Source organism: Bombus huntii, chromosome 7, assembly GCF_024542735.1.
Source record: "Bombus huntii isolate Logan2020A chromosome 7, iyBomHunt1.1, whole genome shotgun sequence".
Taxonomy (NCBI): domain Eukaryota; kingdom Metazoa; phylum Arthropoda; class Insecta; order Hymenoptera; family Apidae; genus Bombus; species Bombus huntii.
Genome location: NC_066244.1, coordinates 9,478,377 through 9,501,271, shown reverse-complemented (window position 1 = coordinate 9,501,271; position 22,895 = coordinate 9,478,377). Strand labels below are relative to the sequence as shown.

Here is a 22,895-nt window from a genome sequence, read left to right as displayed (position 1 = left end):
ACATACTTACGATATATTATGTAACCGATAAAAGGAAGTAAGACTAATATCTTATGTTAATAAGTAGCGAGAGATATATAATTAGTGGGAAGAAATAAATTTCATTTTCTTACAATTTTTATAGCTGGTGTTCGAGAAGCTTTAAGCAGAGATTATAAAGTTTCGACTAAATCGTTGTATCAAATGCAACATTGTAAGCAGAATTCTTATTCTAGGTCGTTTCAACCTTGCACTATCCAAGCATAGGTCATTTTAATCCCATTCTACTAGTTAAGTAGTAGTCATATATCACATTACATTGTAACTCTTAAGTATTCATCATGCACGAAACTGCTGATTAACCAATTTAATAATTTCATCTTTTTTAATCCAACGAAACATACAATCTCGTTTGTTAACAAGTAATTCCACTTCAGTTTTTGCGATTTACTGCTTCTTTCTTTTCACGTCGGATTCCTTTTCGAGAGATTAGTCACATTTAAGTACATTTAAACGTCTGTTATTTTATTATTCTCTATATTATACCATCATATAACGTCGTAAATTTCTAGTAAGCAGATAAACGTTGTTCTTTCAATTATTCAAGTATGTATCTATTACTCATAGTTAAATTTTCCTTTGTACTATCAGCCGGTTATCAGTATTTTCTTCATCGTTCTAAGATCATTCACTTACTTCTTTTCATTTTGTTATAGTGTAGATTCTACAAGATATAGTTAGCTAATAAAACTAAGCTAAGCTTAGCGATATATAGTCAACTTTAACTGTGCACTGCTAATCGAGACTCAACTTTTTCTTTATCATTTGCATTTCCCAAGTCGTTTACTCCATTTCGTCTAATATTCCATTTCGTTCAATCGCACCTCAAATGAGATGTCTTATATACTTAAATCCCCATTTTTTTGTTTTTTTTTTTTCATCCAACATCTGTTAAATTCTATTTTCTCCATAATCCTACACTAGCTACGGTACATCTACATTAGAGTGTAGAGTTTTTACGTTATTTTCACATTTTCCACCTGTTCGACCGTTCGCGTAGAGCGCGCCAACGAGAGTCGTAAATTCTCGTTACGATACGATGATCGACGCCACGAATCAGCCGATCCCCTAAGATTCCATTAAGATAATAGGAGTTGTTGAATAATTATAACACTGATTTAATAACTTAAATATACTCTTTATTCCAACAACTTTTCCTCGAAGAATATAAAGCGACGAGTGACTAATAAGTTGAGATTAATAATAATCTTCTGTTCGAAGGGATTATAGCAAGTAAGTTACGTTCCGTGACGGCGGTATTTATACGGAACTTTTGTGACGGGTGCTGGTCGCTCTACAAAATGTCCGCAGATGGAAATGTTCGTTGAACATGGGAAAAACCTACTCTTCCCATTTTTCAGCGGATCGAACGTTGACCTTAAGGAATTTCTCGACTTGAAAGATGTTTTGTAGTACTTAGCTGTCATAGCTGTTCGACTAGTTGTATTTGTACAGCTGGTGGCCCTCTTGATCGAGGGATGGAGTTTCGCATATGGCAACTTTTCCTCTATTGCAATCTTTACGAATCTACTTTCCATAATTGTATGCTCTGTGCGCAGAATTTCCACAGTAGATCGACCACGTGTACAGTTAGCTTCGAATTTGTTAATCAAGGGACAACTCTTCCTTCATTGTGTGCAATTTCAAAGTCGCTTATTCCTTTTGACATACCATTCTGTTTCGTCCAATTCCATTCCAAAGGAGATTAGTCGCTTGTATATTAAAATTGCTTTCATCGTAGCCGATAATCCTACGCGATATCCAGCCGATTGTCCATAACTTCACACTATCTACATCTGCATTGTGGCGTAGAATTTTTACAATTTCTATCTTTACATTCTCTACCTACCTGCTCTCGTCGTTACAGTCTACTCCGTTGCGAGTCTACCTCCCATAATTCTACCGTATCCGTGTAGGATTTCCACAGGAAGTCAAGTTAGATCAACCGTCAACGATCGTACATTGTACGTGTATACAAGTCTAGTTAGCTTCGACTTTGTTAATCAAGGGTCAACATATGCTTTATCATCTGAAATTCCAAAGTCAAAGTGTCTGCGTCTTAAAGGGGTGCAAGGTTTCTACTGGAACTATCGAGGAACACGCGAACACTCGGTTCTCTGCATCGTTTGCATCGCAACCTGCGCGAACACGTAGCGGCCGTTGCCGCTTAGGCTTAACGTTTAGCCTACCATTCATACGTTGCGCGACCGTGCAAGGCGAGGCAATGGCAGGCAAGGTCATCGTGTTTTGGCAAAGTGGAGGAGCGCCGGCGCACGGTGCAGAATTTCAAATGGGCCGAGTGAGTCAGAAATTTAATTTTAATTGATACGTCGCCTCGGTCTGGTGCCGCGTGTATGAGAGAAGCATATCGCAGCCTCTTTGTTTTCCAATATTACGTGACATTAGGGAATCAACGAGAAACGAGTTTTCGAAGATACGAGACAAGACAGGCTAGAGAAAAAAAAAAAAAAGAACCACGAACTTTCTCGTGAGTATAAATAAATGTTTAAAGGCATTATTTTGAGGATCGTGTCCTTGTTCTTACGTAATTCACGATATTACGTTCTTTACAAAGGTGTATGTTCTTTTGTCGTTTTGCTTTTTATACCGCTTCTCAGTTTCTCTTCTGTTCCTTTCCTTTTTTTTTTTTTGTTTTTGTTTCTTTGTTCCTCATTCAAGAGTTGTAGAATGGATTTATTCTGTTTGTAAATAGGACTTGAACGTTGGTGAGATTCTTCGACGCGTGCGGATGTCTGTCTAATTTTTTACCAATGATTTTAGCGTAATTAAGTTAGCACCGAAGTTGTATTTTATTCTTTACGTTTAGAAAACGGAGTTTGTAAAGCGAGGCAAATGAATCTCAATTGACGGGTTAGTTCAGATAATAAGGAAATTAAGAATCGTTAAAGCTAGTTTAAGTTCAAAGAAATATTCTATGAACCTGCGTGACTCGATCGAAGTATAAAGTATAAATAGAATCGCGGCTGTTGATTCTCTGTGATTGTTCGTTTGGAAGCCAGGATCGAGACAATCGTGACAGAAGATTTGTGTGTAGGCGCCGTTGTCAGCCATTATGCGTCTTTTGCGCGAATATTAGTTGTTACTATATACTGAGGAATTTTGGCGTAAAGTACGTTTCGCTGTTTTGTTACAACCGCACAGATAGAATTGCATGTTGCTTTATGCTATTAATTTCAAGTTTATGCTCGTAATACGTATTTCGGTAGAACAGAAAACAACAATGTAATTTACTACTTATATACAGGTAATCTAAACACTATTTCACAGTCTGGCGTAAAATGTTTACTTAGGTACCGTATATTATTATATTTATTCTTCTTCTGTTTGGTAAACAAATTTCAATGCGTTCTACTTAATGTACAATATCTGCGCTACATTCTTTGCATCATTTTTTTTTTTTTAAATCCATTATCTTCCTCGCATTCGTTTCCTTGTCAAGGACATTCAGATTAACCTCTTCGTATTCGCGGACGAGATATCTCGCGACACGATGTTGTGTACGCGACACTGTAAACCAGATATCTCACGTCCCCGTGTTGTTCGTACGTTGTTTTAGACGAGATATCTCGCGTGTCTGTTTTTTAATACTTATAATTGCATGTCACTTGATATAAAGAAAGAGAAAAAAAAAAGTAATTTTATTTCAAAGGTATAATCTATTCTAAGCGTAGCATTGTTAAACTCTTTGTATTCATTGTACGAGAAATCGTACGAATTAATTTCCACATATTTCTTGTCCGAATATTTGGACGATACATGTTACGTTCAAATACGTATAACATATAGAAGACATTTTATTTTTTTAACATTTTATCATATCAGTATTCTTATCGCATTGTTTCTTGATAGATATACAACTAAATAATGTATAACTAAACTCCTCGAATAGCCAATATTTCTGTTTAACAATAGGTTACACCGTATAATTAAAATATGAATTTTCCAACAACGTTTTCCAGTATATAATTTAGTACAATTTTTTCAAAAAGCTAATATTTCCATTTGGAAATATTTGACGTCGTTCACCCTATAATTATGCGTAATATAAAGTCTTCAAAATTCCAGTATTTTCACATAATAATGTCCTTCAATATACTATGGTAGTGTCTAATTTTCAAACAAATGTACTTTTATCTAACGATAAACTCTAACTACAAACTACCCGAAATATAAATATTTCCATGTTAATAATATCGTCCACTGTGCAATTAAGTGTACAAACAGCACAAAATACCGGTATAGTATGTAATTAAATACAGAGCAATGTATCGACAGAAGACCTCTCTCTGAATAAATGAATATCATTAAATACTACGTCTTGATCGAGGGACAAATCCTTTGGAAGGAAAAGGCTCGTTAACCCAGTTGTCGGTATGTATCGTCGATGCAGCCTTGCTACGCCTAATCGTATTGCAAATTTTACTGACGGACTCGAGTATGTTGCAAGTATTATAATAGATGTACATACGTACTTATAATATTAGGACATTTCCTGCTTTCATATAAAATACGATAATTATCATGGAAACGATCGATCGATCATAATTTTACCTTTATTCGTTTAGAACGTATCAAAAATCTGAAATATTTGAAATCTCATAAAATCTGTATAAATTTGTCGATTTCGGCCAGAAACACGTATTCTAATTTATTTAATTTAATTAAGATCTTAACCAGCGTGTCTCTCCGTAATCTGCTTTCATCTACCTTCAATTATTCTTCTCAAAAATTATATCAAACATAGATTTGTTGTATCTATTAAAAATTATAACCAGTACGTCTTTTGTGTATTACGTGCATTCCATGTACCTTTTCACGTACCTTTAAATTTCTCGTAAACGCAATTTCTCGAAATCCGCAGTCTACTCGCGAAGAATATTCAAAAATTGCAAAGTAAAACTTATTATTATTTTTATATATATTATTATTCAATTTGATTTGAATTTACAAGCACATACATACATACATATGTACATATTATGAACGTAGCTTGATTCGAATCCTTGCGAAGCGAACGTTGCGCATTGTATTTGATTTAGTTTTGCAAGTAAATATCCGAACTTGATCCCATCGCTAGGAGATTCGGTGGCGTTCCTTGAGAATTCCCTGTCGGCAGACGCGACGTCGCGTCGCGTCGCGGCATCTCGATCGGCTAGGCGCCGCTCGCGTCCGCTCGGTTACCTTGACGTTCGCAATTTTACTCGCGGGAGCCCACCGTTTGTCCTCTACGCTTTCAGGCCGATACGTAAAAGGACGAAAAGCGGCGTACCGGTTTCGCTGTTGGCCGCGCCAATAATAGAATCGTCCGCTTTTGGAGCGTGGCTTCTAACGGGCGCCAGGCCTGTTTCGTTTCGTTCGTTCGTTCGGCGAGCCGAGCCGCGCCGTACCGCGCTGCCCCGCGCGGATTCCCATTAATTCCGCTTAATCGAAACGCGGAGCCTTGAGTCGGTTTCTAATTTCTCGCACTCGCGACCAACCGTCGCGTCGCGGCAATCCGTTCTGGATTAAAGTGGAATCGGGACGCGAGCGTAACGAGATTCCCACGAAAATAGATTGATCGCGGTCTGGCGCCTTTAATGAATGTTCTTCGTTTCCTTTTAACGTGCCTTGCTGTATTCCAACGACGCGCAGCATGCTTACGGAATAAATGTAATTGGTAGACCGTGGATGTTTATGCAAATTTATATTTTTATGAATATCGTTAAAGAAACGGAACCTAATTAAAGATTTCTCTTCTTTTCTGTTTTTCCTTCTTACAGCTCTTCCAACGTATGAATTTTCTGCTAATACGAACATATGAATCTTCTGACTAATCTAGCTGCGTTATAGCAATGTAGCAATACGCTGTAATTGATATCTGTTATCAGTAATACGACCAGTATAATAACGTAAATATCGTATACGTATGTATCTATGATCAAGCTCAATAGCAGATTAGCCTAATATATGTACATGATATTGTATAAGAGTATGTAACGCAACTGTATTATGGTGTTATGATATGGTGGTGATTTTAAATAAGTAAAATAGGAAAGGGAGATTCGTTTCACCTAAATGCTGTAGCGAGTACTTTCTTTCGAATATTTTATATATTTTTATCTAATTTCGCATAAATGCATTAACATTGGCCGTCCAATAATTGGCAGTAACAATTCTTTTATTATCGAAGTTAAAAGTGTTTTGGATCGATTGGTAATATCTAGTTGTAATTGTAATATGTGTGAGAAGATTGTAAATTACTTTTTGCTATAATTTGGATTATTTTATTTTAGCTTAAAATAAGGCAAAATTGTAATCTATAGTAGATATCGATCTAAATTAGATATGAGCAGTTAATGAATAAAAATAAATTTTTTATTGCGATGAGAAGTAGATTCAGAACGTTGTAAATTATTTTCTCTCGCTGTGTTGATATAGAATAAATTAAAATTTAAATTACTTACGGGTAACTAACGATTGAAAATAAATTAATGTACCTTTAGGAACTAGTTGATAAATTATTCGCCATATAATTACGATAATGCTTATTTGAATAATTATATTTTGCTCATTGATTCCTAATTAGTAGCTTCGTGTATGGTATTTAATATTCTAAAAAAATCTGTAATAAATATACATATAAGCTGATAGTGAGTTCTGCTTAAATTAAAGATTAAGTTCCACTTCATAAAGTATTTTATTTCTTATAATTTCGTATCGGTTTATCGGCTATAACAAAGTACAATACAAGCTATAGATTATTTATTCGCTCAATTTGTATTCATAAGGAAATTCTCATAAAAAAAAGTGAGAGAAAAATCAAAGAAATAACAATTTTAATAAATAGTTAACGCGTCTAAGATAAAAAAAGAAGGGGCGAACTTAAGGACTTCGATATGTAATTATATATGCGATAGAAGGACCAGAAACCTCGTGATATGTATAATTTAAATACTAGCACATCTAAAGTCAAAAGATCAAATGAAAAATCCAGTTTTTGAATTTCTTGAAAAAACACTCGCCATACGTATTAATTCGTTATTCTTCTTCCTCGTTTCAGAGTCGCCGCCACCCCCGTACTGCCTCTTCGCCGACAGACTGAGACCCGAAGGTGAGTGTCTTCTTCTTTCATATTTTAATCGCGGACACGCGTGTGCGTTTGCGAATACATTCCATGCTTGTCCGTATACTTGCTGGAACAGATATAGCGATGTCATAAATTATAGCATTTAATCGGCAACATCGATTGATGTAACCGCACCCAGAATCTGACGCATTTTATAGACGCACCTTGAATCTCAGCCTGCTAAAATCATTCATAAATCGATATACAGTGAAAACTTGACCATTAGAATAACAATTATAACATTTCATAATAACGATTAATAATGCAAGATAATCCAAAGATCCTTTGAGAAACATTGAAAAGCAAGGATAAACATTGAAAGAAATCGTAATATTTCTATTGAAAAGCCTAATTTGTTCCTGTTTGCTTGTTTAAAATTGTTATAATATATAGGAAATGTTTCAAACTGAACGATCGGTATTTCCATTTTCCATGATGTTCGAATATTAATGCAAGTCACTGTGTGTCTGAAATTATTGTGTCGACTCTTGGAACAAGTAAATTACAACGTCTGATTGATTTTATAACCTCGCTATATCTCTTCCACCGACAGTACGTGAACACATGGAATGTGTAGCCCCACGCAATCGTTCGAGCGATAACTCATGTTTATTACCCGTGAACGTTTAGCATGCGAGTCGTGGAGATCGTCCTTTAACGCGTGTCACATCTCACGACCTAGCTCAAAGCAAAAGTTCTACGACTACGACGAACGTATCAGAGAAACGTGTTTCATGGTGTCTGAATTAATGTTTCAAATACCATCGTGTAAAATTTTAACATATATATGTATGTATGTATGTATGTATGTATGTATGTATGTATATCAGCATTTGACATTTTTGATTGACTGTTATTAAATGCAGGTAGAAATTAGTTGGTAAAGAAAATTGATTTTCAGCAATTTTAACGATTTATTTCATACGAGCGTATAATACGAAGATCGTGGAGATTTATTAAGATTTGAGTCACCTATGTGCGATATTTTTATTCGCCTTGGAATGTAATAGTATGCATTGAAAATGCAGATAGGCGTAATTGAACAAGTGTATCGCTCGAAGCAAAGTGCATTTGAAAGCCAGTGTGAACGAGTATTGTAAGCAAATGTAAATTACCGGAGTTAAATGGCAGCTTATGGAAAATTCGATTATTCAGTTGAGAACTAAAGTTTTTATTCGATCAGTATCTTCGTTCGATTTATCAGAGTTTAATAGAACGTATAAATATTAACAGGAACAAAATGGATAAGTTCTATATTTCTGAATACAATGATGCTTGCATCGTTGCAAGTGCATCCTATATTAATAACCAGTTATTTGCTATTAATTAGCTTTCAACTTTTCAATTTTAACTTTAAAGCTACTTTATTTTAGCATTTGTCTATTTACTTTTATCGTACTTTTCCACATAGTTTTTTAAAAGTATGAAATTAGAATAAATGTTGCAATTAGTTGACCAAGAGTAATATATCTATGGACGATTAGTAGTAATAATAATTAGTAGTTCGATAACGTTTGTTTTTAGAATATCTCGTTATTATCAGCCTTTTACTAAATTGTCCGCAATTATAGATTCCATATTTATCGTAACGTTAAAATCGAACAAAAGTTTGTAATAATATATTTGTACGTTCGTTAACAAATTGGAAATTTCATTTAACCAATATACCTACAAATATCGTAATATATTAATTTTTTATCGTAAAATCGTTTCTAATTTCGAACAATATTTATATTAACATATATGTTCTTTCGTAAATTGTTACTACACTATGAACCATCACAGATTCTCGAGACGCAAGCGCAAGCGTAACGAACATCTGCAGTTTCTCATTTTCATTCACGACCAATCCGTGTTGCATACGCGAAAAAGATCATCTTATAACTCGAACGGACGTGTTGTAAATCGATCTTATTGATTGCGACGAACCATATGGCTATAGGTTTCAGAGTATCGCCATTTCCGTGGTCGACGTAGACTTGCTAGCGTACACCAATCTAATACTTGATGAAACCGATCGGTCTTATCGCGCTTGTATCGAGAAAATGACAAGAATCTACTTTAATTTACGCGTGAAAATCTCGTACAGGTTGCCAGAGAAACTTCGTTTTCTCTGTTAAAACATCCACGTTTTTTCTCTAAGAAACTCAATGTGCAAAAGTAACTATAGATGTATGTTTCGTAAGTTTGTCGGAAAATCGAGATAGTTTAACATATGTAGAAATTGAATTGATAATTCGATCATTTATGAGTGAACAGATTTCTTTACGAGTAAAACTACGTTCTTCGAATTTGTACAATTTAAATTATATTCTTCGAATTTTCTGTCTCCGAATGAAACATTTTTAACCGATTAAATTTACAATTATATTGCCAAACTGTTACGAGTTCTACGTTACTAATTATCCGTTAAAGATAGAATTAAAATAGTTTTACAATTCTGAGATTCTTTTCGCCTAATAGTCGAAATCTATCGGACAAAATAATCTGTCTTGATTCGTTCTACAGGATAATTCGCCTGTACAATTGATATTCACAATGCCAAAATTAACGAGTTCTTAGATATAAGTATTACTCTTTTAACGTGCCAGCTCTTATATTCTTCTTATTGAATAATATTACTCTTATTAAGTAAAATAATTAAGTAAAATAACACGCAAAAAAGATGGTTCGCTTCTATAATTATCTGTTGCAAGTAATCTAAAAATTGGAAACTTTTCAACGTGTGTAGCTGTTCTGGCAAATCGACCCTTCGATCCTCTCGAAATTAGTCTATCGTTTTCGAACAAATTTTTAAGGCCAGACCCTAAAATTACGTTCCATGCTATTTTTACTGGGATTTTTACAATGCTCGGTTTTGCGGCTGGTTTTGACTACCTCTGCTCCCTCTTTCTTCCTTTTCTCTTTTCGTGGCTGATCCTAAACTGGTTTTCTGGATCGATACGAGCACGCAGATCTCTCAGCCATCGATAGATAGATTCTTCTCGCTGGAGAGAGACGTTATATAATAAGGTTGGTTATAGCGAAATCGTCTTCGGGAGATCGATGTCTCGCTGTCGTCGCGACTTTCAATTAAGTTGAATATCGAACTAGAAATTATTTCCGGTGACGAGTCACATCGAGTTAATCGGCATCGAGAATCATCGAGATATTAAAAGTTACTTCGCACGTTCTGGTAGTTGATGTAATTTCTTCCTTTTTTTCTTACAATTATCAAGAAGTAGAAGAATAGTAACTGAACAATAAAATAATTAGTAGTTATTTCGCAAGTAATTACATTGATGCGAGAATAATTCGTCATTCTGTGATTTCCACTGAATTATCCGGGTATTTCCTGTTTTTCTTAAATACATAAAAATCCTTTGAACGTAAGATAACGCTCGTAGATGTATAAAATATCTAAACAATTTCTCAGCTGAACAACTGAATTTATATCTGTAAATAAATAATAGCATTTAATTAGTAGATCAATGAGTAAGCTGTATATAGTCTATTTATATATCGTTTTTAGTCCTGTAATTTCCATTGAATTAATAACACACCTTTCGTCGTTGTCGCAGAATGTATAGAAATATTTGCAATTGAAAAATTGCATTTTAGAATCTCGTTCGATTTTCTGAAGAAATGTGTGGAGATGGAGAATCTAGAAATTCATGAGTCAAGTAGCAAAGTATACTACTATTTCATAGATGATAATACCTTCTTATTATTATTATTATTATTATTATTATTATTATTATTATTACTTGTCAATACCATTAGATTACATTAAAAAGAAACATCAAATTTTCAAATTAACAATCGAATTCTCCAAACGGAATATGTCCAAGTACAAAGTTTAAAGATTTCCTTAAAGAGTTCTTACCTCGGAATCGATGTCCGAGCACAATCGTCTAAAATTGCAATTTTCAATGGAAATCACATCGTTTCCAGCAAGACTTCGATCCATGCGAGATAGACTTCTAACAAAACAACACGTAAGCTTTTATTTCTATGCAAGACGATCCGTTGCCAAGGACTCGAATGAAATTATACTATTGTTTTGGAAAATTCTATTCACCGTGCTCGTCTAATTTTCTCCTGGACATTTAGCGCGCCATACCTCGACAGATTGCGATTTAATTAATACACACACTGTACGACCATTGAGATCTCGCGTACCATGACGTATAATGCAAGATGGTACCGTTTATATGCCAAGCCTGCTATGACGAAATAATAGCGCCTCTGGCTACAAGAACTGTACATCCGCTGACGTTAAGCCTTATTCAGATTAGTCAAGTTACTCGAATTCAATGTGACTCGTGTAAGCTCGAGTAACCCGATTTCTAATGGTAAATATAAAGAAAGTAGATATGTAGCTATGTACAGCGATGGGCGAAAGAAAGTTCATAAAATAAGAAATGTACAGAGACACGATAATTTTACCATTTTTATAATGTTCGATTTAATAACAAGATATTTATAACAAGATGTTGTTAGTAATTGACTTTAATAAGAACAGTGAACAAATATAATATATATGGTAGTATGGTATATAGTATATAGTATATGGTGTATAGTACAGTATATATGGTAGTATGGTAGAGAACAAACGATTGGTTGACAATATGGTGAGAAATGTTTAGTATTAAAGTAAAGAAAATTTATAGCGTTCTAAAGTTTCTTCGACTCGATATTGTATACATAATCGTCAATGCAAGTGCACTAGTTGGCGAGTTATATGCCACTTGAGGTGAATATCTCTTGTCGACAGTGTGGCCTGTATTTATATAAAGCGATCCTGTCAGGGCTCCAATGTTCTTGAAGGTATAATTAAGCCTGTGAGCTACGTTCAGAACGCGATCTCTCTTGTTTCTATAGGCTTATCGTTGGATGAGAAACGGAATTATAGCGTTAAAAGAGTGGAAACAGAAAAACGCGAGGAACTGACAGAGAATTAGAGTTCGTATGGAATAAAGTGGTACAGCAGAAAAACGAAAAGGATGTAGAAAATTATTAATAACGGAGATATAGAAATTCTTGTTAAATTTCAACCGTAAAATAACTGGGGGGCTACTTCGTTAAATTAGGCTGTTATAATTTCATTTAATTGGGAAAATTAATCACAAACAGAAATATAAATAATTTTCAGGTTTGTTTCAATGTATAATACAATCGTAACAGTCGCGTCTCACGATGTTAACGAAATTTCAAAATCTTTCGTATAATACGCGTAATGTACGCGTGCAAGATTTTTATTCCGAGTATTCAAATACTCTCGTGGATTCAAATAAATAAAGAGCGCGATAGAAAGGGAGATTTAGAAATACAGAATATGATAACGTCGAATGACAGTTTTTAATCAGTAGATCGCAAAACACGAAAAGCGTGTGGAGCTTATCATGTCTCGCGTCCACGGTCTTCATAACGTAAAGTATAGATCAGTTAACTAGTTATAAAACTACGGGGGCCGAATCGCGCGAGCTTGATGAAATTTGTAAAAGCGCTTACATCATACAAACGTTAAAAAGATAGGATCTGGAAGAAAGAGAAAGTTGAAGAAAGAACTAGTACAAGTGTCCTACAGAAATTAATTGCTATTCCGCGATACGTAAAATAATTATCGCAAGGCGACTGAGTATCGCAGTAAAGCTTCCTAATATAGAACGCTTAATTAAAAAACAGAGAAACGAGCAGAGATTAATCGAAGAAGATATATCCATTCGCATAATCATGTGGATAGTAAGTACGATTGAGACGCAATTGAATCGAGAAGCGTTTAAAGATCACGTGAATCGTTAGACCGAATTCGTTCTATCGTTTGACGTAATTTTTACGATAAATCGGCCGTCCGTTTCGATCGAGCTATTTCGCGGCGATAAAAGTATCGGTCGACAGCGCGGAATCGTTGGTCGAGGAAAAAACACGAGGTCTCTCACGATAGCGGTATTAGCATGATAAAATCAGATTGCTGGTGGTATTCGTCATCCGCGTAAATGCGGGTGGTATAAGTGAGAGGATGAAAAAAAAAAGGAATTGGAAAGAGGAGAAGAAAAAGAAGGGGTAAGCGTGGAACGCTCGGCGCTTTGAAAATTGAAAAGTCCCCTCGAAAGTCAACGAGTTTACGCTATTTTTGCGATTCGAAAGTCTCGAAATTCTCCGAATAAATAATAACTTGTATAAATAACTCGGGCGAAAGTACGAAACTGACGATACTAATTTATTTTTATTTAATCTTCGTACAGCGTTGTCGAGTAGATGACTGTATAATTCAGCTGATTTAATCTTATTTCGTGTATTACTTTCTCGACGATAGAGAAATTTCCGTAAATCGTATCGTTACAATTAAAAGTTGACTAATAACGATGCGATTGAGCTTGTGTCTCTGGCCTTTACGCTTACGTTTTAATCGTTATATTCGTTAATTCGTTGTATTTACATTAAGGAAAAATAAATCGTGTTTTCTCAACGAAATTTGTTGAGATTTTAGTTTCTCACAAGATAGATATACTTTCGAGAGGGGAAAAAAAAAGAGAAAAGAAGAAAGGAGCATTCCAGCTTTCGAGAGATTTCGCGAATCTAGAAATAAATATGTAGAGAAAAGAAGAAGAATTTGATTACGTTCGTTGGAAGAAAGAAATTGATTATGAGAGTTTGTCTGTCACGAGGCAGCAGATGTAGTCGGTGTGTAGCAGATTTATGCTCGGAGAAGGAAACTGGGCCAGCACGATGGAGCAGAGCAGATAAAAGACCGCTCATCGCCACTTGTTGCATTCACCCGGGAAATAGGAGAAATTTCTTCATTCATGAAACTCGAACCAACATTCCGTAATGCGGTGGACTACGAACCGGAGGCAATTAAAACAGTGGAACGGTTGAGAAGCTTCGAGAACAGGAATCGTGTACATAACGCGATTTCTATAGGCAGATCCTTTAAATTCTTTCGATTAACATCAGTCGTACAGTAGAATAGAATTTTGCAGTTATTAGAGTCACGGTAAAGTTAGCGTCTTTTCGTACGAAGTCGATCTTTTCTTCATCGTATCATCGATTATTACGATTTTTAGGAGTTTTCTGGAAATACATGGATACATTTCGTATGAAAATTATTTCTTAATATATTGCAGATAATGAATAGTCAACGAATAGTGAACATGTTAAACCATCGCTATAACGATAATTATTACTAGACTGTGAATATTTGTGCAAATTCATATCTTTTTGCATGCAATTTAAGCTTTCCGCTTACTAAATATTATAACAGATACAAATTCTGGATATTTCATGTATCTTTTCATATTACATTTGTATTCTGTACATTCTCGCATCGGTAAATTTCCTATAAATAATTAGAAATTCCGCACAGTCTAATTACCACGTATTATTACGGCAATATAAATGATTTAACGTCAAAAATAATATAGAACTATAGAATTGTTTCTGTCTCTAATAACCAAGCGATTATTTATGCGATTTAAATATAGAAAAAAGAGAGAATAATAAAAGAATATCAGGGAATTTACAGACAACTTAAAAAGAAGACCGTCTAATTAGTTTTTTCATCAAACAACCGTATAAGAAGGCGATACAACTTGACGATGTTTAAGAGTTATCACTTTCATTTTTTACTCCAGAGAATTATCAGGATATGTTTATGGGCGGGTCTCAAAGAATCACCTCATTAACTTTTTTCTCAAGATAATTATCAAAAGGAGGCACGAATCGATGATTTTTAAAAGTCATCTCGATCGGTTTCCATTAAAAAGAAAAAAAGAAAGAAAAAGCGTGTCTCGATATTCGGTCTCGAACGAGTAATATCGAGGGACTTAATCGGTAATTTTTTTTTCTCGAGAAAAAGAGAAAAAAAAGAAAAAAGATGGAAAGACGACGAAGAAGAAGAAGAAGAAGAAAGGGAAGCGAGAAGCGTGTGTATAAAGAATTTCTGTGGCGATACGATTTATTTCCGCACGTGCTCTGTGCACGCTGTCAGCGACAGAGTTCCACCAGTTGGTTGCGCAAAATTCAACGAATACGACGAAGGACATGGCACAACGCTCCGTGCAGTCCCTTTCAAACGCACGAGGACAAATCTCGTTCGTATTGCGTTACGCCGGCTGCGTTTTTAAGCTTCCCGCTCTCGATTCAAAGCCCGTCCTGAATCACCGTATTGTTTCTGCTGGCATCATGATAGCGCTGATGATATTCTATCAAACACTCTTCGATTCTTCGATCAAATAATGACGATGCTCAGTTATCCTCGCCGTAGTAATTACTTACACGTATTATATTATGGTTAGACCATTCTACTGTGTCGTCGATCGTTGTGTTTGTTATATCGTTATCTTCGGAAGTTTCCACGAAAGTAGATTTCTTGGAACGTGGTAGCTCTGATTTAATTTTTGAATCTTCGTGCTTATTAGTTGTTCGATACTCGATTCGTAGATTCTTCTCTTTTTCTTTCTTTTTTTGAGACGATGCAAATCTACATTTGGTAAGTACATTTATTGATATTATCGATGTGATCGATCGCACATAGTCATATTTATGTTTTCGTAGAATTTCCCGAATTTTCTCAAGCACAATTCGATCGTAGTCATTGTATAAAATATGTTTGTATGTACGAGCTTAACGTCGTATCAACTACTACGTTATCAACGATATCTCCGGTATTTTAGACTTTGTTTTTCAGATTTGTTCGTTTGAAACATTCTATCGCCTCTTCGCCTTATGTTGTATATCACTTTGTATCTAGCAATTGCTGCGTGTCTGTGAACATCCTCGAAACTCGATTTACTATACCGATGATCGCACGATCCGTAAATGCGTTTAAATCGTACGCTCGGTCACGTGTCAGCGACCGAAATTTGCGTAACCTTGAGAGAAGAGAAGACCGTGAAAGCAGAAGACGCGGTTAAGGGCAAGTTATACGGAGCAGGGCGCCTTATAGCGCCAGTCGAAGGGAGGGACCTGGATGCCGGTAACACGAAGCTCTTTGGTATGGCGGGCGCCTGTCGCCTGCCTTTTATAATACTACTCTGTTCGTTTCGTCGTCCTTGATACGCTTCTCTTCTCCTCTCTTTCTTTCTCTCTCTCTCTTTCTATCATCTTACCGTTCCTACATCTTCCACTCCTTGTTTCCTCTCTCTTTGTTCGTCTCGTATCATCCACACAGTCGTACGAAAGCGTTTGCACACTTGTAGACACCTTTTACGAACGTATTACGTGCGTTAGACGAAACATTTGGAAATTTCATTAGCACTGTTTGTCTCACTCGACTATCATGATTATATCGATGAAACTTGAAACATATCTGAAAATGTATATAGAAGTTACAAGATATTTACCACAGAAATATTTGCAGAGATCGCGAAAATATTTAAACAGTCAACTATCCGTTATATTAAAAAAGATATTCGATAGCGCGATATTATAGGTTCACCGCGTGCGTTTAAAATATATGCCCAGTCATACTGCACATCGATATTTCACTACACGCACGTTTCCAATAAATATCTAGTCAATTCGATATACGTCTTTACATTGGTTTCTACATTCACCGATATAATCGTGTCAATGGCATTACAGCGCTAATGAAATTTCAGAATGTTCCGCGTAACATATACTTTCCACGTATCGTCGCATTCGAGGTACAACGTAGATTTCAAAAATGAAAGGATCAGAGGACGTAGTACGATGTGAAATGGGAAACTCGCCGAAGCCTGGAAACGAAGAACCGTGTAAAAATGAATCGAATAAATAGAACGCGTACAGTATGAAAATAAAAAGTTCCCCACGGTAAATGTTCAAATACTTTCGTGAGCCAGCGTATAAAGAATCTAGCTCACTCTTTCCTCTCCTCTCCTCTCCTCTTCTCTTCTCTTCTCTTCTCTTCTCTTCTCTTCGCGAATACACTTCTCTTCATCTCCTCTTTCTTTTTCCCTCTTGCCATAGTACTCGAGTACTCCAACCTTCCTATCTTCTTCTATATTCTATCTTCTTCTCGTTTCATCTTATGGATCGAAGCCATCGGCTGCTGCCCACTCGGCGCAAAAGAACGAGCTGAAAAGCACGCACTCTTCGTTGGGCTCGATCGTTCTCTCCCTGTTTCTCGCGATGCGACGTTCCTCGACGAGGCTCTCGGTCGTTCCTCGAGACGGGCTTCCTTTCTCTCCCTCTGTCTTTCGGCCTCTAGGTCGCCGCTGCTCGGCCCCAACCCGTATCTTCGACGAGAGGCGGGAGTGGCTCTCTCGCATTCCGTTGCTTCCTCCAGCGGCCCGATCCAGCCACGACCCTACCGAAACCGCTCCATCGGTTTCCGGATTAACGGAAATCGATACGTTTCGATTCTAACGATCGATCCTCTGTATCATCGATTTGACGATCTTCTTAGATTAGTTAGATTAGACTCTCGATGCGTAGACTGCGGATTTTTACGTATTTAGGATGAAATTTGAGAGCGCAAAACTGCACGCAATGCGCGTAGTATGAGAAAGTGTTAGGTTGTCTAAGAACTTTCTTTCTATTGGAATGAAATGGGTTGCGAATTATGTTTAGGACGTTTTGTTCTGTTGGAACAAAATGGGCCATACGTAATTCGATAAAATAGCACGAAAAATGTCGTGCTTCTATTATTTTCTTAACTTTTGGGATAACCTAATGTACAAAACATCCAAAGTATAGTGCTTTCTACAGCAGTAGAAATTTGAAGTTTCACAAAATAGACAGAATATGGAGAAATATATAAAATATCTAAAGTATACTATTTTTTTATAATACTTGGTATTTGGAATTGTACAAAATCACACAGAATGAAGAAATATATAAAGTGTCCAAAGTATAGTGATTTGTGTAATAGTAGGTATTTGAAGTTGTACAAAATGGACAGAATATGGAGAAATATATAAAATATCTAAAGTATACTATTTTTTATAATACTTGGTATTTGGAATTGTACAAAATCACACAGAATGAAGAAATATATAAAATGTCCAAGGTATAGTGATTTGTGTAATAGTAGGTATTTGAAATTATACAAAATGGACAGAATATGGAAAAGTATATAAAATATCTAAAGTATACTATTTTCTATAATACTTGGTATTCGGAATTGTACAAAATCACACAGAATGAAGAAATATATAAAGTGTCCAAAGTATAGTGATTTGTGTAATAGTAGGTATTTGAAGTTGTACAAAATGGACAGAATATGGAGAAATATATAAAATATCTAAAGTATACTACTTTCCATAATACTTGGTATTTGGAATTGTACAAAATCACACAGTATGAAGAAATATATAAAATATCCAGAGTATAGTTGTACTACTTTGTAGATAATGCTAATGCTTGGTGGGTAAAACAACTTCCCACTCGAGTTCTACTTTTCTAATTACATTCTCGAAAATATGAACTTGAATAAGAGTTCGCGGTTTATTGATGTATCTAGATGACTCTATATGTTAATAGGAATATGGTTTTGTATATTAGTATCTTTGGATGAATTTATACAATAGGGCAGTTTCTGATATTTAATACAAATCAAATGTTTTTCGTTTCTTTTATTTTGAGTTTATCGTATTCATAAAGCTGTTATATGCGCCGTATAACGTAAGATTTTAATTGCTGTAAAATTAACCAGTCAATATTCTACTATTTATGATTGGTAGTGTAATGTTGAAGGAAAGGAAGTTCAATGTTGAAGATCGTGTACAGTAGAATTGTAATTGACTAAATTAACAAGATCAGATTTTTACAGGCAGAATCGAAGCAATGAAATTTAAATAGAGATTTGTTTCATTCTCTAATTACTATAAGGAGTAGTTTAGTTTCAACATTCTGTATCTTGCGTATTTAAAATTCTCGTAAGTGCATAAACCTTTGCAGTCTATTTATAGCTCGGAAATTATGTGCATACCAAATAAAAGTATTAATAGCTATTGTATTAAACATTTTTTTATCTGTTGTGTATTCTGGGATATTTACATATAGTAGTGGTTACATCTACAGTGCCATGCAGGCAAATGCTTATAGTATATTCAATTAATCGTATAATAAATATTTTTCTAAAGCTTTTTTTGTAAAGCGCTCTAATAATTTCGAATAATACTTACAGAAAATAATATAATAATATTTACAGTAATATTTGCTAAATTAATTTGAATTTGACGTGCAATTACCATCGATATTACCATATATAACTATAGATAGAAAGCCGAAACAGGAAGAAAAAGCATGAAAATGATAATAGTTTAATAATTGTTCGTACATTCGTACGTTCTTTCGCAACCTGAAAAGTATTATTGTCTGGAACAGAAATTAATTCATAGAAATAAAGTTAAACGATTGCAAACGATGATACTCATTAGGAATAGAATTATACGCTCTTTAATGCTTGTTAGCTTCTGTAAACTCATTGCTGAGTCGTATTGACTGAATTGCTACTTGTAGTATTAAGGTCGGCTCGTTTCTCAATCTCACATGGGAGAAGCTTGTGTCCGATACGGGTTTTATAGGTGGGTTTTCTTCTACATACATATATGTATAGGATGAAGAATTACAGAATCGTTATATTGTTATATAGGTAATTGTGTGGTATGGGAATGGCGATTTGAAGTAACAGCGGAATAATGTATTTACTATGTAGCGATGGATAAGAATGGAAAAGAAAGAAACGCAAAACGCGTGTATTTAAGAGGATAAATATCTCAATTGCGATTAGTTTTGTTCATTCGTTTACGTTGATACGATGATTTTATTTGATCACGTTCCCCAGCTTTTTTATATTCCTATCCATATTTATATCTATATTTTTGGATTAACGGAGCAGATTTACTTTGAACTTTGTCGATATTGGATTTCTATTTTAGAATTTCTATAAAATTGTTAACCGCGATAATAACAAACGAGATACAAACAGGTAGATTATCGTTCAAAGGGTGCATTTTTAACGACTTTTGTTATAGCTGTATGAATTGAATGTACGCTGATTTATGAGATTTTTTTTTTTTGTACGTATAAATGAAATGCGAAAACACGGTGAAACTAAAGGCTCGAATGTTTGTAATTCGAATTACATGTCTTAACGCCATTACACAAAATTCCATGTTACAGAATAAAATACGCTAGCCATGTTTTGATTCTAAATTTATCTACACTACGGTAAATATTTTCTTACCAGCCTCTTACAAAGATCTCGATCAACACGGATCAAAGAACAAATTTAAACGAAATTTCATCCTTGGTAGCCCGAAACTTTCTTTCCACGTTCGTTACGTAACACTTATCGTATCATTGGAAAATCGAAATTTCGCTTAATTTGCATTAATATATCGTCGTAGATCTATTTCTCGGAAAAATCAATTTTCAATCCTCGATTATTCGCTCTGTTATTAATTTGTATCATAAACAAAGTTCCAGTACCAATAAAGATACACTATCATTCTCACACATAAATCTTAGATCTTGTCTCCTTGGAAACCTAGTTCACCTATCATTATGACCCACTTGCAAATAAAAGATTGCCTCAATAGAAAAAAGTAGAAACGCGTGGTAGGAAAATTGAAAAGTTCAAACAAAGCACAAATAGCAAACACAAAGTTCTATATAACGTAACACGGGCTCTCGTTTCCCTAGAAATTGCTTCACTTGTCGTCATAGCTGACTCGCAAATAAAAAAATCATTCCAGTAGGAAAATTGAAACGTCTTATAAGAAGAATAAGAAGCTCGTTGAACGCACGAACGAAAAGTACAAAGTTCTACGCATATATAGTGCAACATAGTATTAGTAAAGATATACTATCATTCTCACACACGAGTCTTGGATCTCGTCTCTTCGATTCACTTATTTTCTGCAACTATTTCACTTATCGTCAGACTGCGGATATTTATGCAAATAAGTATCTTCGTAAACATAATCTGACAAATTTTTATATACAAAACTGTTCTATTAAATATTCTGAAAAGTATCGTACTTTCGATGTTGCGTGTATTTCTGCGCGTTACGCGCATTATTCGATATTACTGCGAATCCGCGCTCTATTTATCATCGTGACACAATCGCAAATGCCAAGTGTCATTCCGAGACGCGTGATGAAAAAATAGAGAAAGTGGAAAAGGTGAGAAAGAAAAGACGAATCGTGTAAGTGGAAAATACGTTTTAGGCAGTTCCTGTTTGTTAACAGTTCCATCGGTGTACAAATTTCACCGCGAGATCCGTGCTTGTGTTACAAAACGCGGAGACGGGATCGAGGACAATCAGTGTACAAATATTTACTCGTCGATAACGAATAAATTGACACGTAAACTTGGCAACTCATTACCACCGCGTTGATCGCGAGCAAATACGTTTATGTACGTGTTTGCAGAACGGTTTCGATCGACTCGGTGCACCTTCGAAAGGAGAAACGAAATTCCATGCCGATGTCACGACACCTGTCATTAAACGCGTAGTCGTTCTCTGCTAACCGATAATGTCATCGTTAAATTTGCAGCAGTCGCAAATTTGCCGATCGATCGGTGGAAGGACCGTCGTTCCGGTTAACTTTCAAGGTGAACGAACATATGAATTATTAGCTTATTACCATCCTCTTCTTTCTTTTCTTCCTGTTCTGACGTACGATGTAACCAGTACCGTAAGACACTTTTTCTCTCCCCCTCTCCCTTTTGTATCGAGGAAGAGTGTTACGTGGCGTTGTATTGAAATATTTGTACACCGGCAATTATGTCACTGATACGTGACCAAACATCATCGACACGTAGCTGGCCGATGGATGAGAGTGTACAGGCAGATTTGAAAACATTGTGCCGTGGAAAATTTCAACAGCGAGCTTCAGATTCGAATTTTGACAATGACGTGACTCACTCTGGTTTCACCAAATGGAAAGACTTTTGATGTTTCGGGAGACTTTTTATACGTAACATTGGAATGCGAGATCGCACTATCGATAAGGATTCTTCTGCTTTATCTTCAAACTTGAAACGTTTTTTTCAGCGATAGGATGCGAAAGATACACTTGGATCGAAAATAACCGAAAAAAAAAACGGATTTAAAATGAGGATGGGGCGATGAAAATGGGAGAAAAATAAATGGAAATAAAAGATAAAATAATACTTCAAGAAATAGAAGCTTTTCAGAAAAATATCAAAATTCTATCGAACCTGTTTCGACTGTAAGTTTATTCCACGTTCTATGTATAAACGTATAAACAGCGATTTTTCATTTCTACTAAAATTCTACGTTTCTACGCGAAATTCTACCTTTGACAAGAGCCAAAAATAACATCTGAAGCTACAAGAAAGAAGTTACTACAATATCTTACCATACACCAAGCATTCATCCTGCCGTTACCGTCTTATTTATTTTGTTTATTCTAAGATATTAATACTAATCGCAAGTTCTCGCTCGCCTCGCATTTACATCAAATTTCTAACAAGCTATCGTCGATATAAATTTCTTTCCATTTGGTGAACTATAATATCGAATAACGAACAATTATTCCTCTTTCTCGTTCTTCAACTTTGGCGAAATAAATTCGCCTGGAACGAACAGCGAACGAGCGAAACTATGAGGCCGAACCGAGCTACGTGACGCATATTGGGACCGAGGATATTTCCATGAAATCCCTCCTAAAAATACTTGACGGATGTTGAATCTCTCGGCTACGTTTCTCCTTTTGCTACTGTTACTGCCTCCTAGCTCTGTTAGCGGCAGGAAATGCTTCTCCCGTAGGAACGAGCCGCTGGAATTCC

General features: G+C 35.4%; 1 protein-coding gene and 2 long non-coding RNA genes across 3 annotated transcripts in view; 1 reads left to right on the top strand and 2 right to left on the bottom strand.

The window, feature by feature from the left end:
- LOC126867699 (uncharacterized) overlaps nt 1-22,895 on the top strand; it is a 115,104-nt gene that overhangs the window by 16,354 nt on the left and 75,855 nt on the right. The window contains exon 2 of the mRNA XM_050622510.1: nt 7,100-7,150. Coding sequence (XP_050478467.1) covers nt 7,100-7,150 — 51 coding nt within the window. The remainder of the gene's footprint in view (nt 1-7,099; nt 7,151-22,895) is intronic.
- LOC126867703 (uncharacterized) lies at nt 1,157-2,495 on the bottom strand. Its single transcript, XR_007690395.1, has 2 exons — nt 1,889-2,495; nt 1,157-1,789 (listed from the first exon to the last, which is right to left on the bottom strand). It is a non-coding gene; the product is annotated as an uncharacterized LOC126867703 (long non-coding RNA).
- On the bottom strand, nt 10,177-15,733 carry LOC126867701 (uncharacterized). The gene is made up of 3 exons (XR_007690393.1): nt 11,031-15,733; nt 10,708-10,808; nt 10,177-10,600 (listed from the first exon to the last, which is right to left on the bottom strand). It is a non-coding gene; the product is annotated as an uncharacterized LOC126867701 (long non-coding RNA).